Here is a 24,895-nt window from a genome sequence, read left to right on the forward strand (position 1 = left end):
TCTCTAACCGATCTCCAATTTTCGCCTTCCCATTCCTTCCTTGCCTTCCTTTGTCTTGGTCTTGCCCATTCCAGTCATTGTCCCACTTATTCGAATCTCCGAGGGAAAGCGATGACAAGCGATGATGATATCAAAGGAAGCACAGGGTTATGCATAGATTATGTACTGTAACTATATGGCGTAACTCTATCTGTCCACCTCCTAACGAGTCCCCCTATGAAGATGAATGTTTATTGGCTGGCTTAGATGAGTCTTAGGGCTTAAGCTAGAAAAGAACTGGAAAGAAAGCCAGCTGTTTACGAGAAGAAAAGAAGAAAAAGGCGGGGTAAATACAAAAAAACTCGGGTCAGGTGATAATAAGGCGGGACGAGATAGGCAGGTACAATATATTGGGAAGGTGATGATGACACTGCTGTGCTCCGGAAATACTGTGAGGTTAGGGGCAGGTCTGGCTGGGCTTACAGAGTACAGGTATAACTATGGACTGCTAGGGCCTTGGGCCTGATCTTCATCGTCCACGCAGGCAATGCAGGTGAACTGGATCCATTCAACTGCGTCCACGTGACCTTATCAAAGAACCAACACTCCATGTCCAGACCAGAACTCATGTTATTAGAGTATGTACGTCGGTCAATAACTCGTTGCCATTAATCATAAGAAAACGAAAATACATATCAGACCAATGCGAAAGGAACGGATGCAACAAGGACATGACATCGCATCGCACCGCACAACCACCACAAACGTACAGGCCAACAGACAGTATTTTTAATGCTCTCTTCCCTCCCCTTATTGTTCTAGTCACAGATAAAAAGCCTTGTACAACCTGATTCATGCAATATTAATCCAGTTCCTTGCGTTGTCGGCACATTGGCTCAAATTGCCCCAGTTGCACGGTAACCACACACATAACAAATGTCTGGCCTCTCCATGAGCTCCCTGTGTTGCCATCGTCAACGAGTCTGTAGATCAACGGTGTCTCTAGGCTCACTTACTGTAATGCATGAAGAACACGAAACCACTTTTCTTTTTCCAGGATCAAAAGAACTCAAAAACCGGACAGATCAAGAAGCGAGAAATGCCAATGAAGGATGAGGGTGGTTCATATTATCGATTACGGACAGGACTCGAAAAAAACGACTTCTCCCCACTAGCGCGGCGCGGGTGTTGGCGATGCTGGCGACCTCGGGTAGCTAGTAGTAGCTGCTAGGTATTCAATTCGCTAGGATCATGTAGTTTGAGAGTGATCAACAGACGAGACAGGAGAAGTACAAATCGGAAATGGTATGAATGGGAAAAGAAAAAAAATAAAAGAAATAAAAGAAATAAACAACGGTCAATCACAGAAAAAAGAACAATGGATGAGAATATGAGAGACGATAATAGATGAGAGGGGGAGAAGTTGAAGGAGGGAGGCAGTAAAGGAGCGTGAGGATCAATAGGGTAATAAAAAAGAGGAAGATGAAGGAGGAAAGATATGAACCAGATCTCTATGTAATGCCATGCGAGTCCCAAAAATCGTCCGCTCCCCATTTTATAATAAGTGCGCCACTGTTTTGGACGACAATAACCTTTAATTTCCCTCATCCATCATGTATGTTCGATCATTGGTCACGCTAAATCAAGAATGAGATAAACATAGAACGAGTATGAGTGAAAAAGAGGAAAAGGACACAGAAAAACAAATTTGAATGAGGAACGGAGAGAGAAGAGAGATAGTTGAGAGGAAAAGATAACATGTGCGGGGTAGAGTTAAGAAAAACAAGTTCGAGAGTGGTTGCAAAAGAGGAAACGACAAGAAACCATCAGAAAATCAGAAACAAACTGACTTGAGAGGAGTTCATGGCGGATGTTCTGAATCCACCGGTTCATTAAATTTCTGTCGTGCCTCTTCCACCCATAATTCCAGACGAAGCTCACCGGCTTCGACACGTCGTACCGGCACTGTTTTGGCACGGCCATTGGACACTCGGGGAGGCGGCTGTTGTGGCTCGCCATTTCTCAACTTGGAGACGGAATAGGGGGCCGTGCAAGAGCGGAGGTGGACCTTGCCCGGCTCAGCGACAATCCATGTCTGTTCTTCTTTGGTGGTTCCCGCGGGAGGAAGAGCATCTTCTCGAACTTCGATGCAGACAGTAAAACTGAACTCATCATCTCGGGGCAGAGGGGTCAACCGCGCGCAGGCGGAAGCCAGCCGGGCGAGACAGGCACGAAACTGAGCCTCGAGATCGGGTGTAGGAGGCGAAGGAGCACCCCGATCGGAAACGGGGGTACTGGGTTTGGAAGAGTCCTCTTCTCTGTCCTCAAATGTGGTGTTCACCTCACCGGTGGGAACACGGGGGAACCCCGAGAGATCAAAGGCATATCGTTCCAGAGGTTGATTTGTGCGGAGGGAGGAGATAATGATACTGACAGCGGTGATGGTACCCTTTAAGATCTCGGTGCCGACCGCGATGGAGGCTTCATTGATATAGTCACAGACTTTGGGATGGCGGGATTGCCGAACCGGATAGTTGTAGGCCCGAACAGGTAAAAAGGTAGCTCGCGGATAAACCGATCGGAGGAAAAGGATCTGATGGATAGAAACGGTGAGGAAATTCGTAAAAGATGCCGCCAACGCAGATTGGTTGTTGGGCATCGATCTGGGTGCGGTGACCGGAGTAGAAAATGTTGTCATGGTGGTAGTAACGGAGTTGATGGTAGTGCTCTCACTGGCAATCGGCATTGCCATCGAAGGCTCTGGTGTCGTCGTTTCCACGGGAAGAACGGTTGTGACGGAGTCTCGAAGAATCTGAGTGCTGTTCCACCCGGAGGCTAATCATCGCTCTGCCTTCTTCTTGAACGATGGGTCAACCAGCTGATCTTTTGGTCGTTTTCTGGACACTCTTTAAGAGAACATGTGTCGCGGAAGAGGGGTGGTGATAAACGGAAAATTTCAACAAAAAAGAAAAAAGAAATCAAGGAAAGCAAAGAAAAAGCCAAAAAAAAAAAAAAAAAACGCTAAAGCAGATCGATACAGAAATGAGAATAACGTAGAAAAAAAGCGAGAGAAGACGAAGAGAGAAAGATGGAGGTGGTGCTGGTGGGTAAAAGAAGTGGGCGTGGATTGTGGTTGTGTGGAAAAGACGGGCAGAAGGGGAGAGAGAGCTTGAGAATAGCGCAGAGAGGGGCGTAAAAAAAAAAAAAGAGACAAAGCAACAGGGCTCAACAACACAACCAAAGATTAACACATTCAATCAGAGTGGAAGTAAGAGAAGGACAGAAGGAAGGGAAATTTTTTTCAATATTTTTTTCTTTTTTTCTTTTTCAGATGAGGTGAAGTTCGGCCGGAGACTTGTGTGCAGACACCGGTCCGTAGTGGGAGAGACCAAAAAGGAAAGAGAGAAACACGTGATGCGCGACGCGGATAGACAAACAGATACAGTTGACCGGAAAATAGAAAAAAAAAAGAAAAAGAAGAACTTACGTAGGGTGGACGAGGAGAGGAGGGGGAGAACGCGACAGGCGGAACCTCAGAGCATGGATGGCGGTGGGATCGTGTCAATCAGTCCGAAGGTCGATAAAGTGAGGAGAGGAAAGAGGAGGAGGGAAGGGGAGGAAGTGAGTGAGGTTAGTAAGAAAACGAGAGAGTGAAGGCGGATAGCGAGAGAAGGTTGGATAAAGCGAGAGATCCGTCAACGGAGAAACAGTCAATACTGATTGATTGATTGGATTGGTTTGATTTTTGATAGAGGGTACTTTTTATATATATATAATTTTTTTTTCGGGGGAAGGAAGAAGAGAGGGAATGAGAGTGTGAGAGAGGAAGGATGGAAAAGAGAGAGACAAGAAGATAGCCGCCAGACAGAGACAGACAAGACAGCAGAGGAAAAGAAGAAGGGGAAAAAAGAAAAGGAAAAGGCGAGAAGAAGAAAGCGATGTAAAACGCCAATACTGTAAAATGACGACGGAAAAAAAAAAAAAAAAGGGAATTGATTATTTTTCCCTTTCTGGGTCTTTTTGCTGGGGAAATTTTGGGTAAATTTTGATCGGAAGTTTTTGTTCCTGGCTTGACTACCACTGCAATCTGTCTGGCAATGATTATTAATTCTCTGTTAGCATCATCCCCTCCTGCTAGTTTTTGTCTCTTACTATTCGTCTCTTTTTATAAGAAGTTTCATCATAAATAAATTCAATAATAAATATTCTCCGTGAAAAGAAAAGAAAATAAAAAAAAAGGGAGGACCAACAAGCAAAAGTGGATGGCCGATAGGAGACACTGATCAATCGGTACGTACGGTATTGTAGTACTGTGTATTTTGGTTTGTGTATTTGTGTATCAGTAACACATTAACACATCCACGTCTACGGCGTACAGCAGAATGATGATAGAAGAAGAGCCATGGAAAGGAGTTTGCCATAGCTTAATGATATATTCTAATCATCTCAAGCAGTTCTCAGCAGGAGAACAGGAGAACAGCAGCATGAAGAGATGGTTGTCTGCATTACATACCGCGTGGTCGGCAGCCGTAGCCGCAGCCTCAGTACAACGGTACAAGTACAAAATACAAACCATACGTATGCAAATCGGTATGGGCACATTACATTGGACCATCGCGTGGCACATCATGGGTTATGCAGACTATATTTATCTTCATCGAGGAACAAATCCAAACCAGACGCTGTCTGTATTCTGTACAGCAGACAGGGACATAACGTCCGGTTTCGAATGCAAACCTTTCCCCCATACCGGGGGAATGAACACGTAGAACAATGCTGTCATCCTGGTCAGAAATACAACCTCTATTCCAATGGACCGGTGTATGGATTGTTTGAGATCCGCTGCAGTGGCGGCGGCGGCAAACCTAGTGAATCAATCACCTGTACCATAATTACTCCGTACCATACTGTAAGTATTTTCACCCCTCTCTACTATTCCCGTTCAAGTTAAAACCAACATCTTTCAGCTCAGGGTTTGCATTCGGTCATTAACCCCACCATATCATGAGGGACCAACAGCAACACTTCATGATGAGATGATGCTGTATTCTACTCTTCTTCCGGTGCAATTTGCAGTATTCCGTATGAATACCAGAGCATGGCAAAAGTACTATGCAGCTTCATTTCCAACAAATCATTTGCCCCCCTCGACGTCAACGTACTCCGTACTGTATGCATTCCCAACGGAACTGTCGTGTCTGAACCTTGTGGAATTTAATTGTAAAATCAAAGTGTACTTACAATTAAAAAAATAATTAATGATTTCAGATCCGTCTCCACTGCCGAGAGTAGAGAATGACAATAGTAGCGTCCATAGTCTCTCTGTAGTACCTGCTTAGTCTCTCATTTCTACTAATGATTCACTTCCGAGCAGATCAGAATAGCTACAGCGTACGTACAGCTTGTTTATAATCATCTTGATAGGTTGTTTGTACCACGCTATAATTCAATGTCTATGATGATATATTGCTGATTATGCTCCCGTATACTCCGGGGTCACTGTGTATACTCCTGAATACAGATCCCTGTCTGTATGGACTCGTACTCGTATGGATTGTAAGGTATAATTATGTATGGTATGTATGTCTGTATGAAATTACTTGTGCATACACACCGCCTCCTGACCGCCTCCTGCTTTCTGCCATCCCTGTTATTTTCTGCCCCTCCTCCACCAGAAAAAAAGAAACGCGAGAATTCGCGGGCCAAATCCATCATTTCTTCCCTCCACCATACAGAAAGAGGAGAGAGACACAGGTTGGCTGGGTTTCTGATAGATTTGTTTCATTCCCTGTGTCAATTGCCTCACTTTCTCTTCTCTTCTCTATTCTTCTTTTCTTTTTTATGTTCTTTACTTGCTGACTGGTCAATTAACAATCAATATCCCGCCCGTCATGGAGCAAGAGCTCCTCCCCCTCCTGGCTGATACCCAGTCGCCGGTCGCCGATACCAGAAGAGCTGCCGAACTTCATTTGCTACGTCTCTATCCCAACGAGTCCTTCCCTCTCTCCCTTACTGCCATTGCCTCCCATGACGCCGTCCCCGTCCATCTGCGCCAGTCCGCCCTCTCCGTCCTGCGCACTTTCATTATCTCCGCCTGGTCCCCGCATCTTGACGAGTTCCGAGGCCAAGTCCTGATCAATGACGCCAATAAGACTCAGATCCGCCGCATCTTGCTTGAGCTCAGCACGACCGCGGATATCCCTGAACGCAAGATCAAATCGTCGGCCAGTTACGCGGTCAGTAAGATCGCTAGCGCCGATTTCCCCGATCAGTGGCCGGAACTTCTCCCGTCACTGCTCCAGATCCTCAATAATCCCGCCAGCTCCGCCGGTGCAGTGCACGGTGCCTTAAAGGTCCTACACGATCTTGTCGATACTGGATTCAATGAGGAACAGTTCTTCAATGTCGCTCGCGATCTTGTCTCGACTTTGTTCCATGTCGCGACCAGTGAGTCCCGGAAACCCATTCTGCGGGCCCTGGCCGTCTCCGTCTTCCGCTCATGTTTTGATACCCTGGAGATGGTCATGGAGCAACATAAGGCCGCTGTGAAAGAGTTCATGGACGAGGTGCTGGGAGGATGGTCTCCATTCTTCACTTCGACCCTCAAGGCTCCCTTACCACAGGCGCCTACGGAGCAAGAAGAGCCCAAGGAAACCGCAGTAGCTTCAGAATGGCGGGGTGCCATTGCCTTGAAGCTGCAAGTGGTCAAGGTATTCATTATGCTTATATGCATTGTTAAAAAGAACTTAACTGACATATCTTTCTATAGACACTGATGAAAATCCGAATGGTCTTCCCCGGCCTTCTGACCGCCCAGAGTCCCGTCTACTTCACCACTATCTGGACCGAACTTTCCACCATCCAGAAGACCTATTCCGAATTCTACATTCTTGATGAAAGACAAGGTCGTTTGGAGGATGTGGACGGATTGCCTTACACCTTAGACTTCCTGGTTCTGGAGGAGCTGGATCTGCTGCAGGCTCTCTTGAAAGCCCCTCCGGTCAAGGCGGAACTTCAGCAGCAATTGCAGAACGCCGGTCAAGCGGCAACTACCAGTACATGGCTGCCAGAAATTCTGAAGCTGGCCAGCTCCTATGCTCAGATCACGTCCGAGGAAGAGGGACTTTGGGATATCGACGTAAATCTCTTCCTTTCTGAGGAGACGTCGGTTACTGCCAACTACACGCCGCGTACCTGCAGCGGAGACTTGGTAATTAAATTGGGCGAGTGGCTGAAGAACATTTCAGTCGAAGGTCTCCTTGCCTACATTAATGTCCTTTTTGCTGATAACTCCTCTACGTATGTCGCTGCTCCTTTGTCTGTCTTATATCGTTCTAACATGGAGCAGATGGAAAGCTCGCGAGGCGGCTCTGTTCATCGCCAATCAGCTACTTCGGGACTTCAGCGAAGTCGATCACCAGATCGCACCCGAGCTGGCTAATGGTTTTAACAATTTTGTTCAATTCTCGCTTCAACAAGAGCAGGATTTCCTTCGAGCCCGGGGTTATATCATAGCCGGTATCCTGGCCCGCGTTGCGGGTGAAGCCTTCCACCCTTCCGCTGCCTCGTACCTCGAAGCTACGTTAAAGGCCATCGTGGATGACCCGTCGGAAGTGGTTAAGGTTGCCTGTCTACGGACCCTACAGGATCTTGTGTCGGCCTTGCCCTCCAATGTGAGCGTGCCTTTCCAAATCCCAATCATCACGGCCGTATCCGAGTTTGTCTCAGCGCATGACCTGCGCGAGCTTACGGACAGTGATGATCTCAAGGTTACGCTGGCTGAGACGCTCCGTGATACCATCATGGTCAACACGAACGTCGTTCTATCGTCGACCGCCATTGACGTGCTTTTCAACGTGGCCAGCAATGGGGCCACTAATTTCCAATTAACCATGACCGTCACGGAAGCGTTCGAGGACATTGTCGACGATATTTCCGAGCAGGGTCCCGAAGTCTTTGTTCACCTTTGCGAAAAGGTGCTGCCTTCTATTACGGGTGCCATTGATGTGGGTAATCTAACCCAGGAAAATGCTCTGACGAATTTTGCGACCGATCTTTTGCGTGCGTTGTCGGAACGAGCCTTGGAGCCTCTGCCTACAGGATTCGTCGAAACCGTTATGCCTAAGCTCACACGGTTGTTATTAGACTCCGCCGACGGCGAACTGATCCGGCCGGCTACGGAGGCGGTTCGTCATATCATGGCGCACGACTTTAACCAATTTGTGCTTTGGCGTGACCCGCAATCCGGAAAGGAAGCCGTTGAGGTGGCGTTGGTGATTATCGATCGGTTGCTGGGACCTTCGGTGGATGACAACGCGGCCACAGAGGTCGGCCAACTGGCGGCCGAGCTGGTGGAGCGTGCGGGGTCCGAGCGACTGGGACCGTACCTTCCACAGCTTCTTCGGGCCGTTGCACAGCGACTGGCTACCGCCGAACAAGCCCAGTTCATTCAAAGCCTGATTCTTGTGTTTGCTAGACTTACCCTCATCAGTGCCCGCGAAGTAGTCGATTTCCTGGCGCAGGTCGACATTGGCGGACAGAGTGGACTCCCCGTGGTCATCAGTAAATGGCTGGAGAATTCGGTCAACTTCGCTGGCTACGATGAGATCAAGCAAAACATCATTGCTCTGGCCCAGTTGTATAACTTGGAAGACCCACGATTGTCGCAGGTGCAGGTCAAGGGCGATCTTATCATCCAGGACACTGGTCGCATCAAGACACGGTCGCAAGCACGCAAGAACCCAGACCGATATACCACGGTGACAGCACCGTTGAAGATCGTCAAAGTGCTGGTGGAGGAGTTGGCTGCCGCATCAGGCAACAAAGAGATCGATGCTGCCACCGCCGCCGCCTTGGAGGAAGAGGGCAGTGACGATGATGACGAATGGGAGGACATGCCCAGCAACGTCCTTGATCTCGGTCTGGGCGTCACTAAGCAAGAGCTTATGTCTTTTGGCCAAGGCGGCACTGAGGGGGTGTTTGGTGTGCGCAAGCGGGACGATGAGACCCAGGGCTTCCTGGCAGAATTCTTCCGACAAGCGTCGACCAAGGCGGGCTTCCAGGAGCTATTCGCGGCCTTGGCCCCGGACGAGCAGGAGAAGCTTCGGAGTTTGGGTTGATTTACCATTGATCATGATTTGATTTGCTTTATATCATGACCTAATTTTTTTTTTTTCAATCTTAACGCAGTGATTTGGAAGCGTGTTCTTGAATGATTCGATGATGATCTATCATACCCAAGCATATGGGATGGAATGATGTATCCGACAGGCAGGATTTGGAAACGGACGGACAAGGATGAAGGAACGAATGCATTAGAACTCTGTACGACCGGTTTTATTTCTTTTTTTTTTCTTTTTCGGGAAGGGACAACGCTAAGGCCTGTTGTCTCTGAGACTAGAATCCTGTGGTGCTGGAGCCGGACAGGCGGTTCCGCTGCAGGCTGTATGTATGTTTTTGCTGGCGCCCGGTTGATTGCCACCTCAGAAAGAGAGCGTGTTCAGACGGATTTCAGGGATTGGTTAATGGAGAGTAAAACCCCTGGGTAGAAACCGTCCTTTGATCCTCGAGTCTTACCGGTGTTCTTTGTATGGAGTAGTCCGTACAGTAGGGCAGAGTGCCCGGTAGAACCCGGTGGTAAAGGCTGCCAAGTACAGTATGCAGGACTAAGCCATTAGCTCGGTAATTATTTGTCTGTCCAACATTAACTTTGGTTCCTTCGTTTCCTTCCTTTTTCTTCCTTTCTAATTCTGCTTCTGTTCCGCTTCTTTTGTTTCTTTGCGGTGCGAGGCTGCAGGTCAAATTCCCGAGGCTGCGGGGTTATGATACGTACTTTGTCCCCATACTTCCTGTACGGAGTACTTCGTATTCGAGGGTCTTATGTCTCTTTACCAGGGGTAACGAGATGTGGTTGTCAATCCTAATTCAATGCGTTCTTTAATTCATGTACTAATATGTATGCATACAGGTATATTGCTTGATGTGTATATTAGCTACTTGTAGAATATATACCCCAATGAAATACGGTACAATACCACCCATGCGGGTGGCACACCGCCCATCAGTCAGACCCGGCATCCTCTCTCTTGGGTCGCATCCCTGCTTTTTTATTTTCCTCTTTTACTTCTTACTTGCTTGTAGTATTATATCCTGGCTTAACACCCTGCTTCCCCTTCGTTTCTTTTTTTCCATTTTGTTATTTCTGTCTCTTTCACTCGTTTTCTCTGCTGATATCGTCCCAGCCATCTCACCCTCTCCTTCTCTGTTCTGTCAGTGGCTCGATTGTTCGAGCATGTCCCAGCCCAATCCCAATGAACGGATCCAAGTGGATGTAAGATACGCACTTTTTCTCTTTCTTAATAATTCCCTTGTCATGCCATGCCAGTTGAAACAAAAACCGCGCATCCAAGCAATCAAAGGATATAAATTGCGATTATCAATGATTTGTTTTCGCTTTGTTATCTAGCTGCAGGAGCTGAGACGAGGGAAAGATATGGTGATGCTGATACTTACGTACGGAGGTGCTCCATGGCTGTTCTATATTAATTGATTGATTCCTCTATTCTGTATTTGCTTTGCTGTTTTGATTTTATATTTGCTCGTATGTGTTCTGATCTGGTCTGTCTTGTTGCTGCTAATTTATATCACACACATTGAAGCAAGAAGGAAGAGAAAGGGTGCTAACAATTCTTCTCAGACAAGCGATGAAGATTCTGTATGCGACGCAGACTCTATTGTGGATTCTACTCTTTCCATAACTTCCTCCGTCCGTGACTATTACTACGAAAATGGCCGTCGATACCACGCCTACCGCCAGGGTCTATACCCCCTGCCCAACGACGAAGAAGAACAGGACCGACTCACCTTCATCCACCATCTCTTCCGTTTGCTAATAGGTGGCGACTTATACCGTGCTCCGATCACTCGTTACGGACGGCCGGAGCGCATTCTCGACATCGGCACGGGAACGGGAGTCTGGGCCCTGGAAATGGCGGAAGATTTCCCCGACGCTGAGATCGTAGGGACGGATCTAAGTCCCATCCAGCCGAACTTTGCGCCGCCGAATTGCCGGTTCTTTGTTGATGATGCTGAGAGCGATTGGGCTTTCACGCAGGACGAGGCGTTTGATTATATCCATGTGCGGGCTTTGTGCGGGGGCATTGCGGACTGGAAGCGGTTTCTGCAGCAGGCGTATAATCACCTGAAACCGGGTGGGTGGGTGGAGGTGCAGGAGTACGAGGCTTGGGTGTGGTCGGATGACGGGACGCATGAGCACGCTGTGAAGCTTCAGGAGTGGCAGAAACTACTGGATAGCTCTAGCCTGATGTTTGGGCGACACATGAATATAGCGCCTGCTCTTGCTGGATGGATGCGGGAATCGGGGTATGCCAATGTGACGGATGACATTTACAAGGTGTGTCAAACATGAGACACTATCTGTTTGTTATTCTCAGGTTTCTAATTCATGTCAGTGCCCCGTCGGTTCATGGCCCAAGAACCCCCGATTGAAAGAGATCGGACGGGTGGGCAAGGTGACACTATACGACGCCATTGAGCCTTATACCCTGGCTCTGTGGACACGGGTTCTGGGTTATTCCTCGCAGGAAGCTCAGGAATGGGTGGACCAGGTTCGGGCGGAGTTGCTCAATACCTCGTTGCATACCCATGTGATGTTTCATTATGTATATGCGCAGCGGCCGGTGGACGGGTGACTACTGCTGCTTTCTCTTCTTTGGACTTATGAATTACGACTCCATGCTTCTGATATATACAGTTTTAGCGATTTGACGGGGATACATACCCTTTTTTGGTTGTTGGCTGATTGTTGTTGCTTATACCCCGGCTGGTGTCTGGTAGAATTGAATCAATGCATTCATGGCTCATCATATACAGAGTACTCTGAAGCTAGACTACCCCTGCAACGAATACCCAACACCCTCCCCCGTCCCCATAGCCACCAGATTCGCCCTCATCCGTTCAGCCCGTTCACCCACCTCAAACGCCGCATCCTCCCGATGCACCCACGCGCCAACCCCATGCTGCAAAACCGCCGTCGCCCTCACCTTCTGATCCCCAGAGGCCTTCAACCCAACACTTCCATGCAGCGTCAAACGCGTCTCCGCACCCTCAGCCGGCTTCCCCTTATAAACCCCGCGATGCAGGATATTACTATCGTAAAACACCGCATCGCCCGGCTGCAGCTCCACGACCTTCTGTCCGGGTAGAGAGGGTTCATAGGGGCCAGCGTTACGCTCGATTTCAGTGCGCACCCGGCGATGCGAACCTGGCACGACAACTAGAGAGGCATCTGGACACAGCGCGAGGTTATATTGTGCATGCGATTGTCTGCCCTGTGGGGATTTGGCTTGTAGTAGACGCTCTTCTTCCTCCGCCGATGCGGTCTCGGGGATATCATCTCTGTGCCAGCGCAGTTCAAAGTCCCTCGTTTCAGGCGCGACAAGCATATTAAACAACTCCATGACCAGCGCCTCCCCTTCTCCCTTATCACCATCCGGTAAGAGCAACTTCTCCACAACCCCCAATACCTTCTCCGAAAAGTATACACCCGCAAACTCATTCCTTCCCTCAATGTCGGGATGCAGCAGATGCTGCACGCCCCAGATACCGCCCTCCTCCGCTGGCGGGGGGTCTTTCGGCCATGGTGGGAATTGCTTGGGCACGGTACGAAAGTGTGGCCATGAGCCGGTGCGGGCAAGACTTGCGGCGCGGGAGGCGGTATTGCGGAGGTTGGTTAATTCGGTGGGGTCGAGGAGGGACGGGATGAGGACGTAGCCATCGCGTTGGAGGGAGGAGAGGTATTTGTTTGTCATTGTGGATTTTCTTTGTGTTTCTTTCAGTTGGGCTGATTTGGTTTGGGTTGGTTTTTTGGTTGAGCTGGTTGGTATGGTGAGGATGAAGTTAGAGTGGGGTTTACTTATATCTACTAGGCTGAAGGCTGAAGGAATGTAGTAATTGTAACCCTGTTGAGGGGAATGGATGATCTGACAGTTGAATACTACTCTGTGTGCGATTTCTGTCTACTTATGTGCCGTTGATAGCCGATACCAGCAGTAGCCAGAGCGCCGTATCGCGTAGACATACCCATAGCTATCAGCACTGGGTTACCCCGCGACATGGCGGGGTATCGCCCAAAATGGTGAATTAGTGATCCAGGGGTAATCCATACTACTCCGTACATAATAGTAATAAGAGTCAGTGACATTCATAATTAGCAGTATTATTATCGTCATATGCTAAAAACAATCTGCTATAAATACTCACTGTCAATCAAGAGCAATCGCAATGACTCGAGTCGATCTTGATAGAGTGAGAGGTCACGACGATCCATGGATGAACATCAATGCGTTCCTCAAAGACAGATAGACAGGAGAAGCGCTTCCATGGTTTAACTTGTTGTTCACCAACCTCCTGAACCCTTATTTACGCGTCCATGAACCCATATAAATCACCCTGCTCCGCAGACTATAGAGGCCTCAATACTCAATACGGAGTATGTAGGCGATAACTAAGTGCTCTTATGACTGACTGCTATGTCCGCTCATAATGATCAACAACCCGGATATTACCGTGTTAAATATAGATCAGGGACTGAGGGCGCAATGCCAAAAATAATTCGCGGATTGTCGATCGAAATAGGGGACTTGAGCTTTTTTATTTATTTATCGATACCCTCTCCCCAGAGTAATCTCTCTGGTCGATAGTTGTCATTCTATTTTTGATGTTCACTTGATTTGTGTATTGTGGTATGTACTGTATGTATGTACAACTGTGTGTAATTTACGTAATCTATACATGTCATATTGGTAATATATACTGGTAACATACAGTGTGTAATACCCCTCTTAGTAGGGCTGCTGTTGATCTGATGATGTCTGTTTGTATTTTTCATTTGCAGATCGAGTCCTCTTAGTAGCGTCTCTCTTACATCGTCGTCTTTTGGCTACTGCATATCTCCAATAGTACAACTCATCTCCGATCGCATTCCCACGCCCTACAGACTATACATACAGCTGAGCTTTAAAAACCGCAACCAACAAAACGAACATGGCCAACTCGGCCCTCAACGCCCTACTCATTCTGGGCCTCTTGCTGGTCGTCCTCCCCGCGCAGGTCCATGGTTTTGGTGCTGGCAGTATGTTTCCACTCGAAATCAGTCTTAGTTTGACTTGCTAAGAAAGCGCAGACATCGCTTCCATCTCCGCCGTCGAGGGCAAGAACTGGCGCCATGGTGATATCGAAGATGTGCTCAAGACCGTCGCCTTTATTAAAGGCCACGAGTGGACGTCGATTATGATCAAGAGGGTTTATTTTGGAAATTGGTTGAGGGACTAGTACGTCATTGTCAGCTGGTGCTGAGTTTGGGTGTGCGATGAACTGACGCGCTTTACAGCTCCCAGGCTATGGATGTCGGCACGCTTAAGAGTCTTCCTGCGGATACGATTCGGATTCTTGTCTGGATTCTCTCGTTCATGTCGTTCCGGTTTGCGACGGGCGAGTTTGAGGTTACGTCTGATAGGTTGGGGGTGTATCGCCCGGAGGAGCATATAGAGTACGTCCCTACGCTCCCCACGGACAACATCGAGCATCGCTGACTTTACCTGCTTCCAGCAACCCCAAAGACTACGCCGATAACATGGATGCCCGCCAGTACGACAAGCGCCTCCGTCCTCCCGTGCGCCAGGTCGAGCTCGACATCGACCCACAGACCGGAATGAAGAACTACATCGCCAACGAGCGCGGCGACTGGGATACAAGCGCCGCCTACGTCAAGCACAGCTTGTCTCGCAGCATCCACTACGGACGCATCTATACCAGTTCGGGGCGCAAGGGAAATGAGGAGGATCTCGCTGAGGCGCTGCGCTGCATGGGCCAGGCTCTGCATACGCTGGAGGACTTTGGCGCGCACACGAACTACTGTGAGCTTGCGCTGCGCGAGATGGGATTTCATAATGTTTTCCCGCATACGGGTGTTCGCACTGAGATTAACCTCCATGGTCGTCGTGTCTTTCCGCTTGTGACTGGTACCTTTGGTATGGTGGATTTCTTCCACTCGGTGCTTGGTGAGGCTACCGATCATTTCACCCAGTCGGAGGTTAACGAGATGGATATTGCGCTGGGTGATGCGCAGGCGAACTCATCGGGTGGTTCCTTGGGTGCGTTTACGGGGCTGTTGGGCAAGATTCCTGGAACCAGGGATCTCGTCTCAGAGGCTGAGAACCTCAAGCGTGAGTCGGAGGCGCAGGAGACTTCCAACCGGAGCCGGGGTTCTCGATCTGGCTACGCGACCCGGGACCTTGGAGAGACGAGCAGATCGGAGCCAACCCAGCAATCGTTGTCTGGTGGTGGCTCCTCAGTGCTGTCAGACTTCGACCCCAACAAGACAATCGCCCAGATTTACCCCATCCTCGCATTCCGGGACAAGGTCGTGCGCAAGCTCACCTCCATCATCGAGAAGATCCCTGGTCTCGAAGCCGCCGTGGAGAAGATCTCGGATACTCTCACCATCTTCGTCATGTCACTACTGGCTCCGTTCATTCGCCCGCTCATCAACGCCGCTTCCAACTCGCTCCAGACTGGTTCCGCAGGCGTCATCGATGCATCGGGCAAGCACCAGTATGAACCCTGGACCGATCCTACTTGCACTGACCCGACGCACTCGCTCCTCTCCAAGGACCACTTCTCCAACATTCTCAACGAGCCTGCCGGTCACGTCGCAGCCGCGATCGTGAAGTATGTCGCTCCTCGCGTCTTGTACGCCTGGGAACACCCCAATGTCCCTGAGCAGGAGGTCATCCACGACTGTCTGCGTGTGTTCCACCACCCCGCTATTCGGGACATGCGCAACGATGCCCATCGCACCATGTTCGAAGCGGTTGAATCGTGGGTTCACGCCCGGAAGGACAGAGGCGCGAGCCTGAACGATGTCCTCAGCTCTGAGGGTGTGAAGTCGGGCAAGAACAACGGCGGACAGGTCGGCCACTCGCACGGATCTGGTGGATTCCCTGTTATGGGAGGTCAGAATACCGGTGTTCATCAACAGCAGCATCAGTACTCAGCGCCGCATCACCAGCAACAATCGCAGCAGCATCAATCCAGTGGTGGCGGCGGAGGAGGAATGCCCTGGGACTCGATCTCTAAACTGCCCATCCCGGGTATCTCGAACCTGAACAAGTTTTCAAACTTCATCCCGGGCGGTTTGACCAAGGAAGCAACGAACGAGCCGTCGTACTCCGGCTCCAGCAGCAGCCATCACAACCCGTCGCACACCTCCCACGGCCAGTCATCGTCGTACTACGGTTCCGGCGGTGGTCACCGCAGTACCCACAGTCACAACAGTGGCCATGGAGGATACGACGGCCACAGCAGCCACCAACACTCCGGTCATTCCCATAGCCGCCATTCGGGACATGGGCATGAATATAGCCACTCGCACTCCCACCACCAGCCCAGCCACGGGCACTCGCAGGGCTATTACCAGTCAAGCCACGATCCGTACTCGCAGCGCCAGCACCACTCCCATAGCCATCATCATGGTTCGGGCTATGGAGGTGGTTATGGTGGGTATGGATACTAATCCAGTGCCGTGGCTGCTCACTGTTTGCTTTTTGCTTGATTGATATTGGATGACCTGATGAAATTCTTTGGGTATTTTTTTGGGAATCTTCGGTCTTGATCCTGTATCTAGTATACAGATAGGTGAGGACGTTATGAATTTGGGCGGCTGAGTGATTTATGTTGGCTTATGTTGGGTTTGACGACGACATGAAATGACTGGCATGTATACAGATGATGATGATGATGACCTACACGTTGTATTTATGTGTATGTAGATGTAGTTATAGCGTACGAGATACACGGGAGATTCGTTAATAACTACTTCATTTCAAGTATTAACTTTCAACTCTTGATTCCATGTCTGTTACGATCCCACAAAATTCATAGCCCAGCGAATTTGGCTTTGTATAATTTTGGGAAACCATTTTCAACAAGCCCAGCCGGGCTAGCTCAATCGGTAGAGCGTGAGACTCTTAATCTCAAGGTTGCGGGTTCGACCCCCGCGTTCGGCTTCTTCAGAAGACGATCACGATTGATCACTTTTTTTGTGTTTCGCTTTTGCTCTCTTTAGTTTTTTTTTTTTTTTGGTTTTCTTCCATTTTTATTTTACTTTTCTTTTCTTGTTACTAGCGACTAGAATTCATCTCGTCGGTTTAGTTATGGTACTAGCTAGGTCCACTGGGGAGAAATTTGCTGAAACTACAGCGGCGGATATATATTTGAAAGTCCCCATGATCAACAGTTAGCATTATAGAATACGGTAAGTGTTCTAAACTTAGGTTCTAATGATGATATCCCATTTGCAATACATCAAGATTGTCAATATATGTACAGAGCATATATTCCTGTATCAACTCGATGCTAGCGTACAAATATGCCATGATTACTCCTGCTCCCGACCCGGGGAACCGCCATCTATCGTATACATCGTCGTAACTCATGAGGTGTCGTAGAAAAAGAGAAGATCAAGAATGCAAATAGAAGCAAGCCGGAGAAAACGCTAGAGCTTGGTCCCCTCCCGTGCACTATCGCTAAGTCTCCGTGGCCGAAGACCCGGTCTCGATGTATTACTCGGCCCGGATATAGGCGAGGCGGATGTAGTAGATGCAGTGGACGAGCCCAGCTGCCCAGTTCCAGAATCATTCGTATCGTTGGTGCGTACGTTGGATGTTCGCTGTCCTTGATGGAGACGCGGATTCATGAGCCATTGCACTTGCATCCGGATGCTGTTGACAGCGGCGTTGGTATGTGCCATGTCCTCTTTGATTCGTAGACACTCGTTCATGATTGCCATACTGGCACGTGCGTCGAGGTCGGTGATTGCGTGTGACAGCTGTCCGACCTCCTCTCGGAGAGATTCGTGAAGGGAAAGGAGATAGGTTGTTGGGTTGTTGGACTGGGAGGAGCCGTCATTGGACATCTCCTGTGATTCGGATGATCCTGGTTGACCTTCGGCCGGAAGATCTCTGCTATTTTGCCCAGGCGGAACACGAGAAGCGTCGACCAAGGTTGAGCGGATGTTGGCGAATCCGTCCTCGAAAATCTCGTTTCGTTGTTGTAGATGCCGCATCGTTAACTCAAGAGAGTTGAGTCGCGAGTTTTGAGCTTCAAAGTATGGTCCCATCGCGATCAAAGGACATGCTTGTTCATGCATGGCGATATCGGCTCGTTTGATTTTAACGGGACATCCATATTTCGACGCCGTGCAGGAATGGATAGCATCTGGACAAATATCGATATGATCTCCTAAATCCTTCTGCAATGTCATGACCTGACAGTGTGGACACATCGTCTCGAAACGCAGGCAAATCTTGTTTAGATGGTCCTAAATCCCGAAGAATTCCGTTAGTGCAGACACAAAGGGTGTTGGTTACAAGAGTATGACGCACCTCGTAATCTTGCTCCATAACTTCCTCCTCACAATGAGAGCATTGAAGGAGCTCATGCACGCATTTCCCATCCGAGTCAAGGTCCTTTTTCCGAGTCTTTTTATCGCAAGTCTCACTCGGACAATCCAGAAGCTTGTAGCCGCAGTACTTGTCAACATGTGACTCGACATGGCCTCTAGCCATGACCTCCATACACCCCTCCTCTGAGAATGGACATTTCACCCGGAGATCATCACACATGTTGATCAAAAGTCGAGGTACATCCGTGTAGACAGTCTGTGTCGGTGTGCGGCAAGTCGGACATGTAAAGTCGTCTGTGCTAGAGGAACTGGTAATGGCGGAACTCAGGCATTTCTGGCAAAACACATGGTCACATTGCAAGCGCACTGGGCGTATTAAGGCGCAGTGACATATCGGACACATGAGATGGGTGTCATAGCCGGAGACGTAGTCCAATGCACGGAGATCAACGATCTCGTCGGTGCAGCTCGACTCCACCAGGAGGAGTTCTTCGAGATTCATCGCCACGAATCAGATGTTGGGGCGTTAATTGAGATCTGGAATCCCTGCTGTTTTTCAGATAGAAGTTTGTCTGTTTGTTGTGTAGTCGATATCTATATCGAAGGGGTACCGAGGGCTGGTGGCGGAGGCCAACACAAGATCATGAACACCCAGAAGTACCCAAAACGAGGCATACAAGGCGTACTTCTGCAAGACCCCTGTTCTTGCAGCAACTTTGCAGTAGAGCGTCGTTGGTGTGTTAGTTGGGAAGATGGAGCAACTCCGGTCTCTTGCGGGGGGGTTTTGGCGGCGGCGGAAGCGGAAGGCGGCAAATCAATCCCCGGCCAATCATCACGGCTTTATCACTGTCGCCGGCACTGCATCATCTCCGGCGTCATCTTCACCATCTTATCTCCCCATAGAGTCGTGGTTTACATCTGTTATTTGTTGCTTACTGCTAGAGGCCATAATATATACAGGTCTGACTATTCGACGTGTCCCTCCGCCAACGACCTCCCATCCCTTGTTCCTGCTGCATCGGAGCCTTACCGCGCACATCGCTGCCCAGTGCGACTCGAGCCGTCACAAACCCACTCACTCCCTTTCATCCACCTGTCGCATACAAATCCTGCCCGCCAACCTGCGATATCCCGAGGTTCCGCGATGACGAACCCATCTCAGCTCTTTCTCCTCGCAGATCACATCAAGCTCTCGCTTCTGGAACGACAACGGGCTATCTCGCTAAGCCTCGAGCCCAATAGTCAAGATGGGGAGATCTCCCGCTCACTAGAGTCTCTACGAGAAGGAATCGAAGCATCGGAGGCAGAACATCGGCGCTTGGAGGAGGTAGGTGATGAGGACGCGGCGGATTGGAAAGACCAACTTGATCAGCTGCGCATTCAATTCCGCGACTTGTCGGTTCAATTTCACGGCGAAGGTAGTGCTGGTACTACATTGAATTCACCCAATGACCCGACCCTGGCTTCCGACTTTGCCAGAGCAAACAATACGTCGCCAGACCTGAAACAGCCCGTTCCACAGCACCCGCCTTCCAAGAACGTTCGATTCATGGCCGCGGCCGCAGATGAAGATGAGGAGCCCGACCGTCGCAATTTGTTCCAGCCATATCGTGACTCGCCATCGCCCCCGGGAGTCGATCAATCCGGTATGGATAATCAGCAGATACATGCGTACCACTCGCAAGTGCTTCGCGACCAGGATGATCAATTGGACCGTTTGGGGGAGTCGATCGGACGACAGCATCAATTGAGTATTCAGATTGGTGATGAGCTGGATGGACATATCGCATTGCTGGATGAGGTTGATGAAGGGGTGGACAGACATCAGACCCGGTTAGACCGTGCGAAAAAAGGGCTGGACAAGGTCCGGAGAAGTGCGGGAGATAATTGGAGTTTGATGACAATCGTTGGTCTGATTATCATTCTGATTATCCTGATTGTTATTTTGAAGTGAGTTCGTGTCTCGGACTCTGATGATACGATCTACTCTATTACGTGATTCTGGACGGGCGTACGGCGTTGAGAGTTGCTTTTCATTGCGTTTGTTCATTCTGAAGAGGTTATGTATGGGAGAAATAGGCGTTGGGAACGTTATGCTGCTATTTACTGATACGCTCTTTATGACGCCACTCTGATACTCCGTTTCTACAAGGTCAATACACCGATACTACTCTGTTTAGACTGCCTTTGCCAGAAAACCGTAGAGATTAAACCTCAGACTCCTAAGAAAGATGCCAGTCTGACCGACCCAAGAAGAAACAAACTATAATACAATGATACAATAACAACCACCCTAACCATTCAGACTTAAGGGCCATGGGCACTTCTGGGAGAATCCTTTGTACGCTGCTGCAGCTTCTCCATGTTCTCGGCGTCGGTCTGGGTTTCTTCACGGTCCGCTTTGACCTAAGCATTGTTAGCATACGCCATTCCTATGCATACGCATTTAGACCCAATAGCACATGTAAGAAGCACATACCGAAGCTTCACTGTTACTCGCCAATTCCTGCTTCCAGTGTGCCTTTCCCTCTTTCAGATCTTTGATTTGGTGCTCCTTTTCGGATTCGTAGATGTTGTTTAGGTTATCACGGTCTAACACTAATTGTTAGCATTGCCTCCTTCTTGTACAGTTGTTCGACTCACTGGTATCCGACTCCTTCAAGGAGAGCCTCGCGGGAGAGCTGTGGAGGGCAGAGAGGGACGCGGGGACAGGGCGGAAAGTGAGACGGGGACCGAGAGTTGCGCGGGCAGAGGCGAGGAAGGACATTGTGAGTGTTGGAATATAGTAAAACGTTTTAGATCTGCGTCGTGAATGGTCAGTCCCGGATCTGTATAGATCATGGATTAGTGTTGATATACCAACAACGGCGTAGTTTGTATGGGTTTCGTATGCAAAGAAATAGCAACAAGTAGGATTATGCGAAAAGCCCAATTTAAGGTAGGAAGGATCCAAGGTCAACCAGGAGAAAATCGATTATTACGAATCTTCGCCGTGGTGTCAAGCATGACGTCAGACATACACATCCGGTGCCGGGCAGACGGAGTTCTTGACCATTGAACGTCTATTTATATGCGATTCTTCTTCTTTTTCGGTTATTATCGCTAACATTCTGTTAAACAAGCTTCAATTATACCTAGGTTACCCCTTATCCCCTTGAGAGTAGGTGTGTTGTGGCTTATTGTTCTGCTGGAGGTTGAGGCCGCCCAGAAACATGACATCATCAGTCTATGGCCGAGAATAGCAGTGGGAGATGTACAGGGAGAACGTACACGAAGTGAATGAATTTTATTGTCGTTTTACAATTGATGGCCTGCTATATTCATATCCGACTTATTATGGGGTTGTAGATGTCATTGAAGAGCGAGAGTGGGCTCTATATCCGCCTCGTGGGTTGTCTAAGTGCTTTACTACAGGCATATGAAGATGCCCCAGACATATATACTCTTGATTCTGCTTCGATAGCGGGTGAAAGCATACTATGTTAAGCATCGTGTTTCGCCCCCAAGATTCTCTCAGGATGGACGATCCTTGCTGCTACATGGCCGTTGGGACATGCCTTTGGCAAAAGACATCCATGAATGCTATAACACAATAGGAAAGCGAGAGGAATATCAAATGCTCTGAGATTGCACTAGGAAAGAACCCGGGCTTCTAGAACAAAAAGCTTTGGATCTTTTTGTTGTTGACAGCCAGATACCTCCGAAGTCCTGCAAGAGACTTAAGTTTGAAAGACACTCAATTATTTTCGCTTCGTACTATCAAACCCTTCGGCAGCCCGGAGCACTGCGTTGTTGTGTTTCTACAATAAGCCTCTGACATAACGAAACTCAAGTCCACCGTGGACATAGCTGGGGGTGAGAACCAAGGTCATGACGGAAAATGGCTATTTGTGAAATAAATGCCGTTATCATTTAATATAAATAGGTGGCTAGACTTTACGCCTTAAAAGTATTCTTATGTTCCAGTATCCCGGGTCGACATCCTGTGCCTGCAGCTCTATAAGATGGCCGAGCATGTTGCATTGTGCAGCCCAAGGAGCATGAAATCCCTATCGTGCCATATGGAATTCCACTAAAGTAGCTCTACGCTGCAGATATGGCCGGATTGATACTAATGTACCACGACTGTTACATTGGTCCCCGAACGCTTCTGAAGATCCTCTATTCCTTGAATAGTCGTGTTCGATGGACTACAGCGGACGAACTTGTACTACTGAAAAGGAAGCCGTGCGGGGAAAGCTATGAAGAATAATGTAGAGGATTCTATTCCGGAAGGTCATCCGTGACGGAAAGCCATCCGCAACAATGCGGTTAGTGGATTCTCGGTTGGACTACCCGAATGTTCCACTTGTATCTTATCTAGCGGATCTGATCACTTCTGGTTAGTTTATGCGATTGCATGGTTCGCTATATTAGAGCTGCTGCTGCGAGTCAAATGTCTCAAGTTGTCTTTCTTTTTCCCCCTCTTACATTCAAGTAGCTCACGGTATACTCGATAATGTTGTCTAGAATCCCTCCTAAGCTGCCAATTGCGCGCTCATTGCGCCTGCCATCAATTCAAGCACGAAGTGTCACAACCGTGCCTTTTCGACTACCAGCAGCCAGGAATGAACCGAATGTGAGTAATATGGCTAAGCCAGAGAAAGGGGTGAAGACTAACCAGCACAGTTTGACTACATCAAAGGATCACCCGAAAGAGCACAGTTAGAGAAATCACTCAAAACCCTCAAGTCTCAATTACCGCTCGAAAGCCCATTCTTCGTCAACGGCAAAGCGCAGTCGGCTTCGAATACCATCGGACAGCCAATTCCATCCGAGCACGCTACCACATTCACCAACTATCCGCTTGCGACTCCGGAACAAGTCAATGCATCGATTGAATCAGCGCTGGGTGCTAAGAAGGAATGGGAAAACACGCCGTTCGTCGACAGAGTTGCTATCTTCCAGCGAGCTGCGGAGCTCGTGACTGGAAAGTACCGATATGATCTGATTGCTGCGACGATGCTGGGACAGGGAAAGAATATCTGGCAAGGAGAGATTGATGCCGCGGCCGAACTGGCGGACTTCTTCCGTTTGAACTGTAATCTGGCTGCTGAGTTGTTGGAGAAGCAGCCGGACCGTGGGAGCCCGGGGATGTGGACGTAAGTCTCTTACATATCCTCGAACTATACGGTGCTAATTCGTCTTAGACGAGTGGATTACCGACCCCTCGAAGGATTCGTCTACGCAATCTCGCCATTCAACTTCACAGCCATTGGAGGTAACCTAGTCTCCGCTCCCGCACTGATGGGCAACGTTGTGGTTTGGAAGCCTTCCCCATCCAACGTCTACGCCAGCACCCTGGTGTACAGGATCCTCCTCGAAGCAGGCCTACCCCCCAACGTGATCCAGTTCGTCACCGGTGACGCCGAACAAATCACCCAAACGGTCCTCTCCCACCGCGAATTTGCAGGTCTGAACTTTACAGGCTCCTCAGACGTCTTCCGCTCGCTGTATAGTCAGGTCGGACAGAATATCGGCAAGAAAGTCTACCGCGACTACCCTCGTTTGGTTGGCGAAACCAGCGGCAAGAACTTCCACCTCGTTCATCCGACGGCTGACGTCGACAGCGCCGTTTACCACACTATCCGGGGCGCATTCGAGTACCAGGGACAGAAATGCTCAGCTACATCGCGACTTTATCTCCCTGAGTCGCGGGCTCAGGAGTTCCTGTCCAAGCTCAAGGAGCAAACGAAGACTATCACCATTGGATCTCCCGACCAGGACTTGGATGCGTTCATGGGGCCTGTCATCCACCGGGGTTCCTTTGAGAAGATCAAGGGCATCATCGATGCCAGCAACAAGGACTCGTCGTTGGAATTGATCACGGGCGGGACTTACGATGACTCGAAGGGCTTCTACGTGCACCCAACCGTCTACCGGGCTAACGACATCGATCACGCGCTGTTCAACACGGAGATTTTCGGCCCCGTGCTGACAGTGTACGTCTACCCAGACAACGAGTGGTCATCTATCTTGCAAAAGATTGACAAGAGCGGCGGCGGATTTGCCCTAACGGGAGCTGTCTTCGCGGCGGATCGGAAGGCCGTCCGAGAGGCTGAGGATACGCTGCGGTATTCGGCAGGAAACTTCTATATCAGTAAGTTTATCTTTCCCCTCTTCTTTGGACTATCTCCTAACATTTGTAGACTGCAAAACGACAGCCGCACTTATCGGACAGCAAACATTTGGCGGAAGCCGTTCCAGTGGAACAAATGACAAGGCCGGTAGTCCGAATGCTCTCTTGCGATTCACAAGTCCTCGGACGATTAAGGAGGAATTTTTCCTGCTGGATGGATACAAGTACCCTAGCAATCAGTAATTAGCTAGCTTAGAAAGAAAAATTAAATGTACATAGATGCAAACAGTTAGCAATGCAGTTGTCAGCCGTTT

The 24,895-nt window shown here is 49.1% G+C and overlaps 9 protein-coding genes and 1 non-coding gene across 10 annotated transcripts; 6 read left to right on the forward strand and 4 right to left on the reverse strand.

Annotated features, from left to right (window-relative positions):
- Nucleotides 1-1,840: 1,840 nt before the first annotated feature.
- ACHE_60413A (putative mitotic spindle checkpoint protein (Mad2B)) lies at nt 1,841-2,731 on the reverse strand (the record flags this gene model as incomplete). Its single annotated transcript, XM_043281584.1, has 1 exon — nt 1,841-2,731. The coding sequence occupies one exon, from the start codon at nt 2,729-2,731 to the stop codon at nt 1,841-1,843; it is 891 nt and encodes a 296-aa protein (XP_043139049.1).
- A 3,139-nt stretch (nt 2,732-5,870) lies between these two features.
- Nucleotides 5,871-9,098, forward strand: ACHE_60414S (putative importin beta-5 subunit; the record flags this gene model as incomplete). Its single annotated transcript, XM_043281585.1, has 3 exons — nt 5,871-6,689; nt 6,749-7,278; nt 7,328-9,098. 3 exons carry the CDS (start codon nt 5,871-5,873, stop codon nt 9,096-9,098), a joined length of 3,120 nt encoding a protein of 1,039 aa, XP_043139050.1.
- Nucleotides 9,099-10,270: 1,172 nt separating this feature from the next.
- On the forward strand, nt 10,271-11,690 carry ACHE_60415S (class I SAM-dependent methyltransferase; the record flags this gene model as incomplete). Its single annotated transcript, XM_043281587.1, has 3 exons — nt 10,271-10,309; nt 10,676-11,392; nt 11,451-11,690. The coding sequence occupies 3 exons, from the start codon at nt 10,271-10,273 to the stop codon at nt 11,688-11,690; spliced, it is 996 nt and encodes a 331-aa protein (XP_043139051.1).
- Nucleotides 11,691-11,888: 198 nt separating this feature from the next.
- Nucleotides 11,889-12,809, reverse strand: ACHE_60416A (phytanoyl-CoA dioxygenase family protein; the record flags this gene model as incomplete). Its single annotated transcript, XM_043281588.1, has 1 exon — nt 11,889-12,809. One exon carries the CDS (start codon nt 12,807-12,809, stop codon nt 11,889-11,891), a length of 921 nt encoding a protein of 306 aa, XP_043139052.1.
- Nucleotides 12,810-14,043: 1,234 nt separating this feature from the next.
- ACHE_60417S (Het-C domain-containing protein) lies at nt 14,044-16,573 on the forward strand (the record flags this gene model as incomplete). Its single annotated transcript, XM_043281589.1, has 4 exons — nt 14,044-14,131; nt 14,183-14,330; nt 14,390-14,548; nt 14,608-16,573. The coding sequence occupies 4 exons, from the start codon at nt 14,044-14,046 to the stop codon at nt 16,571-16,573; spliced, it is 2,361 nt and encodes a 786-aa protein (XP_043139053.1).
- Nucleotides 16,574-16,993: 420 nt separating this feature from the next.
- Nucleotides 16,994-17,066, forward strand: ACHE_t60001S. The gene has a single exon. It is a non-coding gene; the product is annotated as a tRNA-Lys (tRNA).
- A 488-nt stretch (nt 17,067-17,554) lies between these two features.
- ACHE_60418A (putative TRAF-like signal transducer) lies at nt 17,555-18,965 on the reverse strand (the record flags this gene model as incomplete). Its single annotated transcript, XM_043281590.1, has 2 exons — nt 17,555-18,379; nt 18,444-18,965. 2 exons carry the CDS (start codon nt 18,963-18,965, stop codon nt 17,555-17,557), a joined length of 1,347 nt encoding a protein of 448 aa, XP_043139054.1.
- A 642-nt stretch (nt 18,966-19,607) lies between these two features.
- Nucleotides 19,608-20,417, forward strand: ACHE_60419S (syntaxin family protein; the record flags this gene model as incomplete). Its single annotated transcript, XM_043281591.1, has 1 exon — nt 19,608-20,417. The coding sequence occupies one exon, from the start codon at nt 19,608-19,610 to the stop codon at nt 20,415-20,417; it is 810 nt and encodes a 269-aa protein (XP_043139055.1).
- Nucleotides 20,418-20,770: 353 nt separating this feature from the next.
- ACHE_60420A (uncharacterized protein) lies at nt 20,771-21,230 on the reverse strand (the record flags this gene model as incomplete). Its single annotated transcript, XM_043281592.1, has 3 exons — nt 20,771-20,869; nt 20,943-21,055; nt 21,107-21,230. The coding sequence occupies 3 exons, from the start codon at nt 21,228-21,230 to the stop codon at nt 20,771-20,773; spliced, it is 336 nt and encodes a 111-aa protein (XP_043139056.1).
- A 1,731-nt stretch (nt 21,231-22,961) lies between these two features.
- On the forward strand, nt 22,962-24,824 carry ACHE_60421S (L-glutamate gamma-semialdehyde dehydrogenase; the record flags this gene model as incomplete). The annotated part of the gene is made up of 4 exons (XM_043281593.1): nt 22,962-23,081; nt 23,132-23,604; nt 23,653-24,602; nt 24,652-24,824. The coding sequence occupies 4 exons, from the start codon at nt 22,962-22,964 to the stop codon at nt 24,822-24,824; spliced, it is 1,716 nt and encodes a 571-aa protein (XP_043139057.1).
- Nucleotides 24,825-24,895: the final 71 nt, after the last annotated feature.

This window comes from Aspergillus chevalieri, chromosome 6 (genome assembly GCF_016861735.1).
Source record: "Aspergillus chevalieri M1 DNA, chromosome 6, nearly complete sequence".
NCBI lineage: Eukaryota > Fungi > Ascomycota > Eurotiomycetes > Eurotiales > Aspergillaceae > Aspergillus > Aspergillus chevalieri.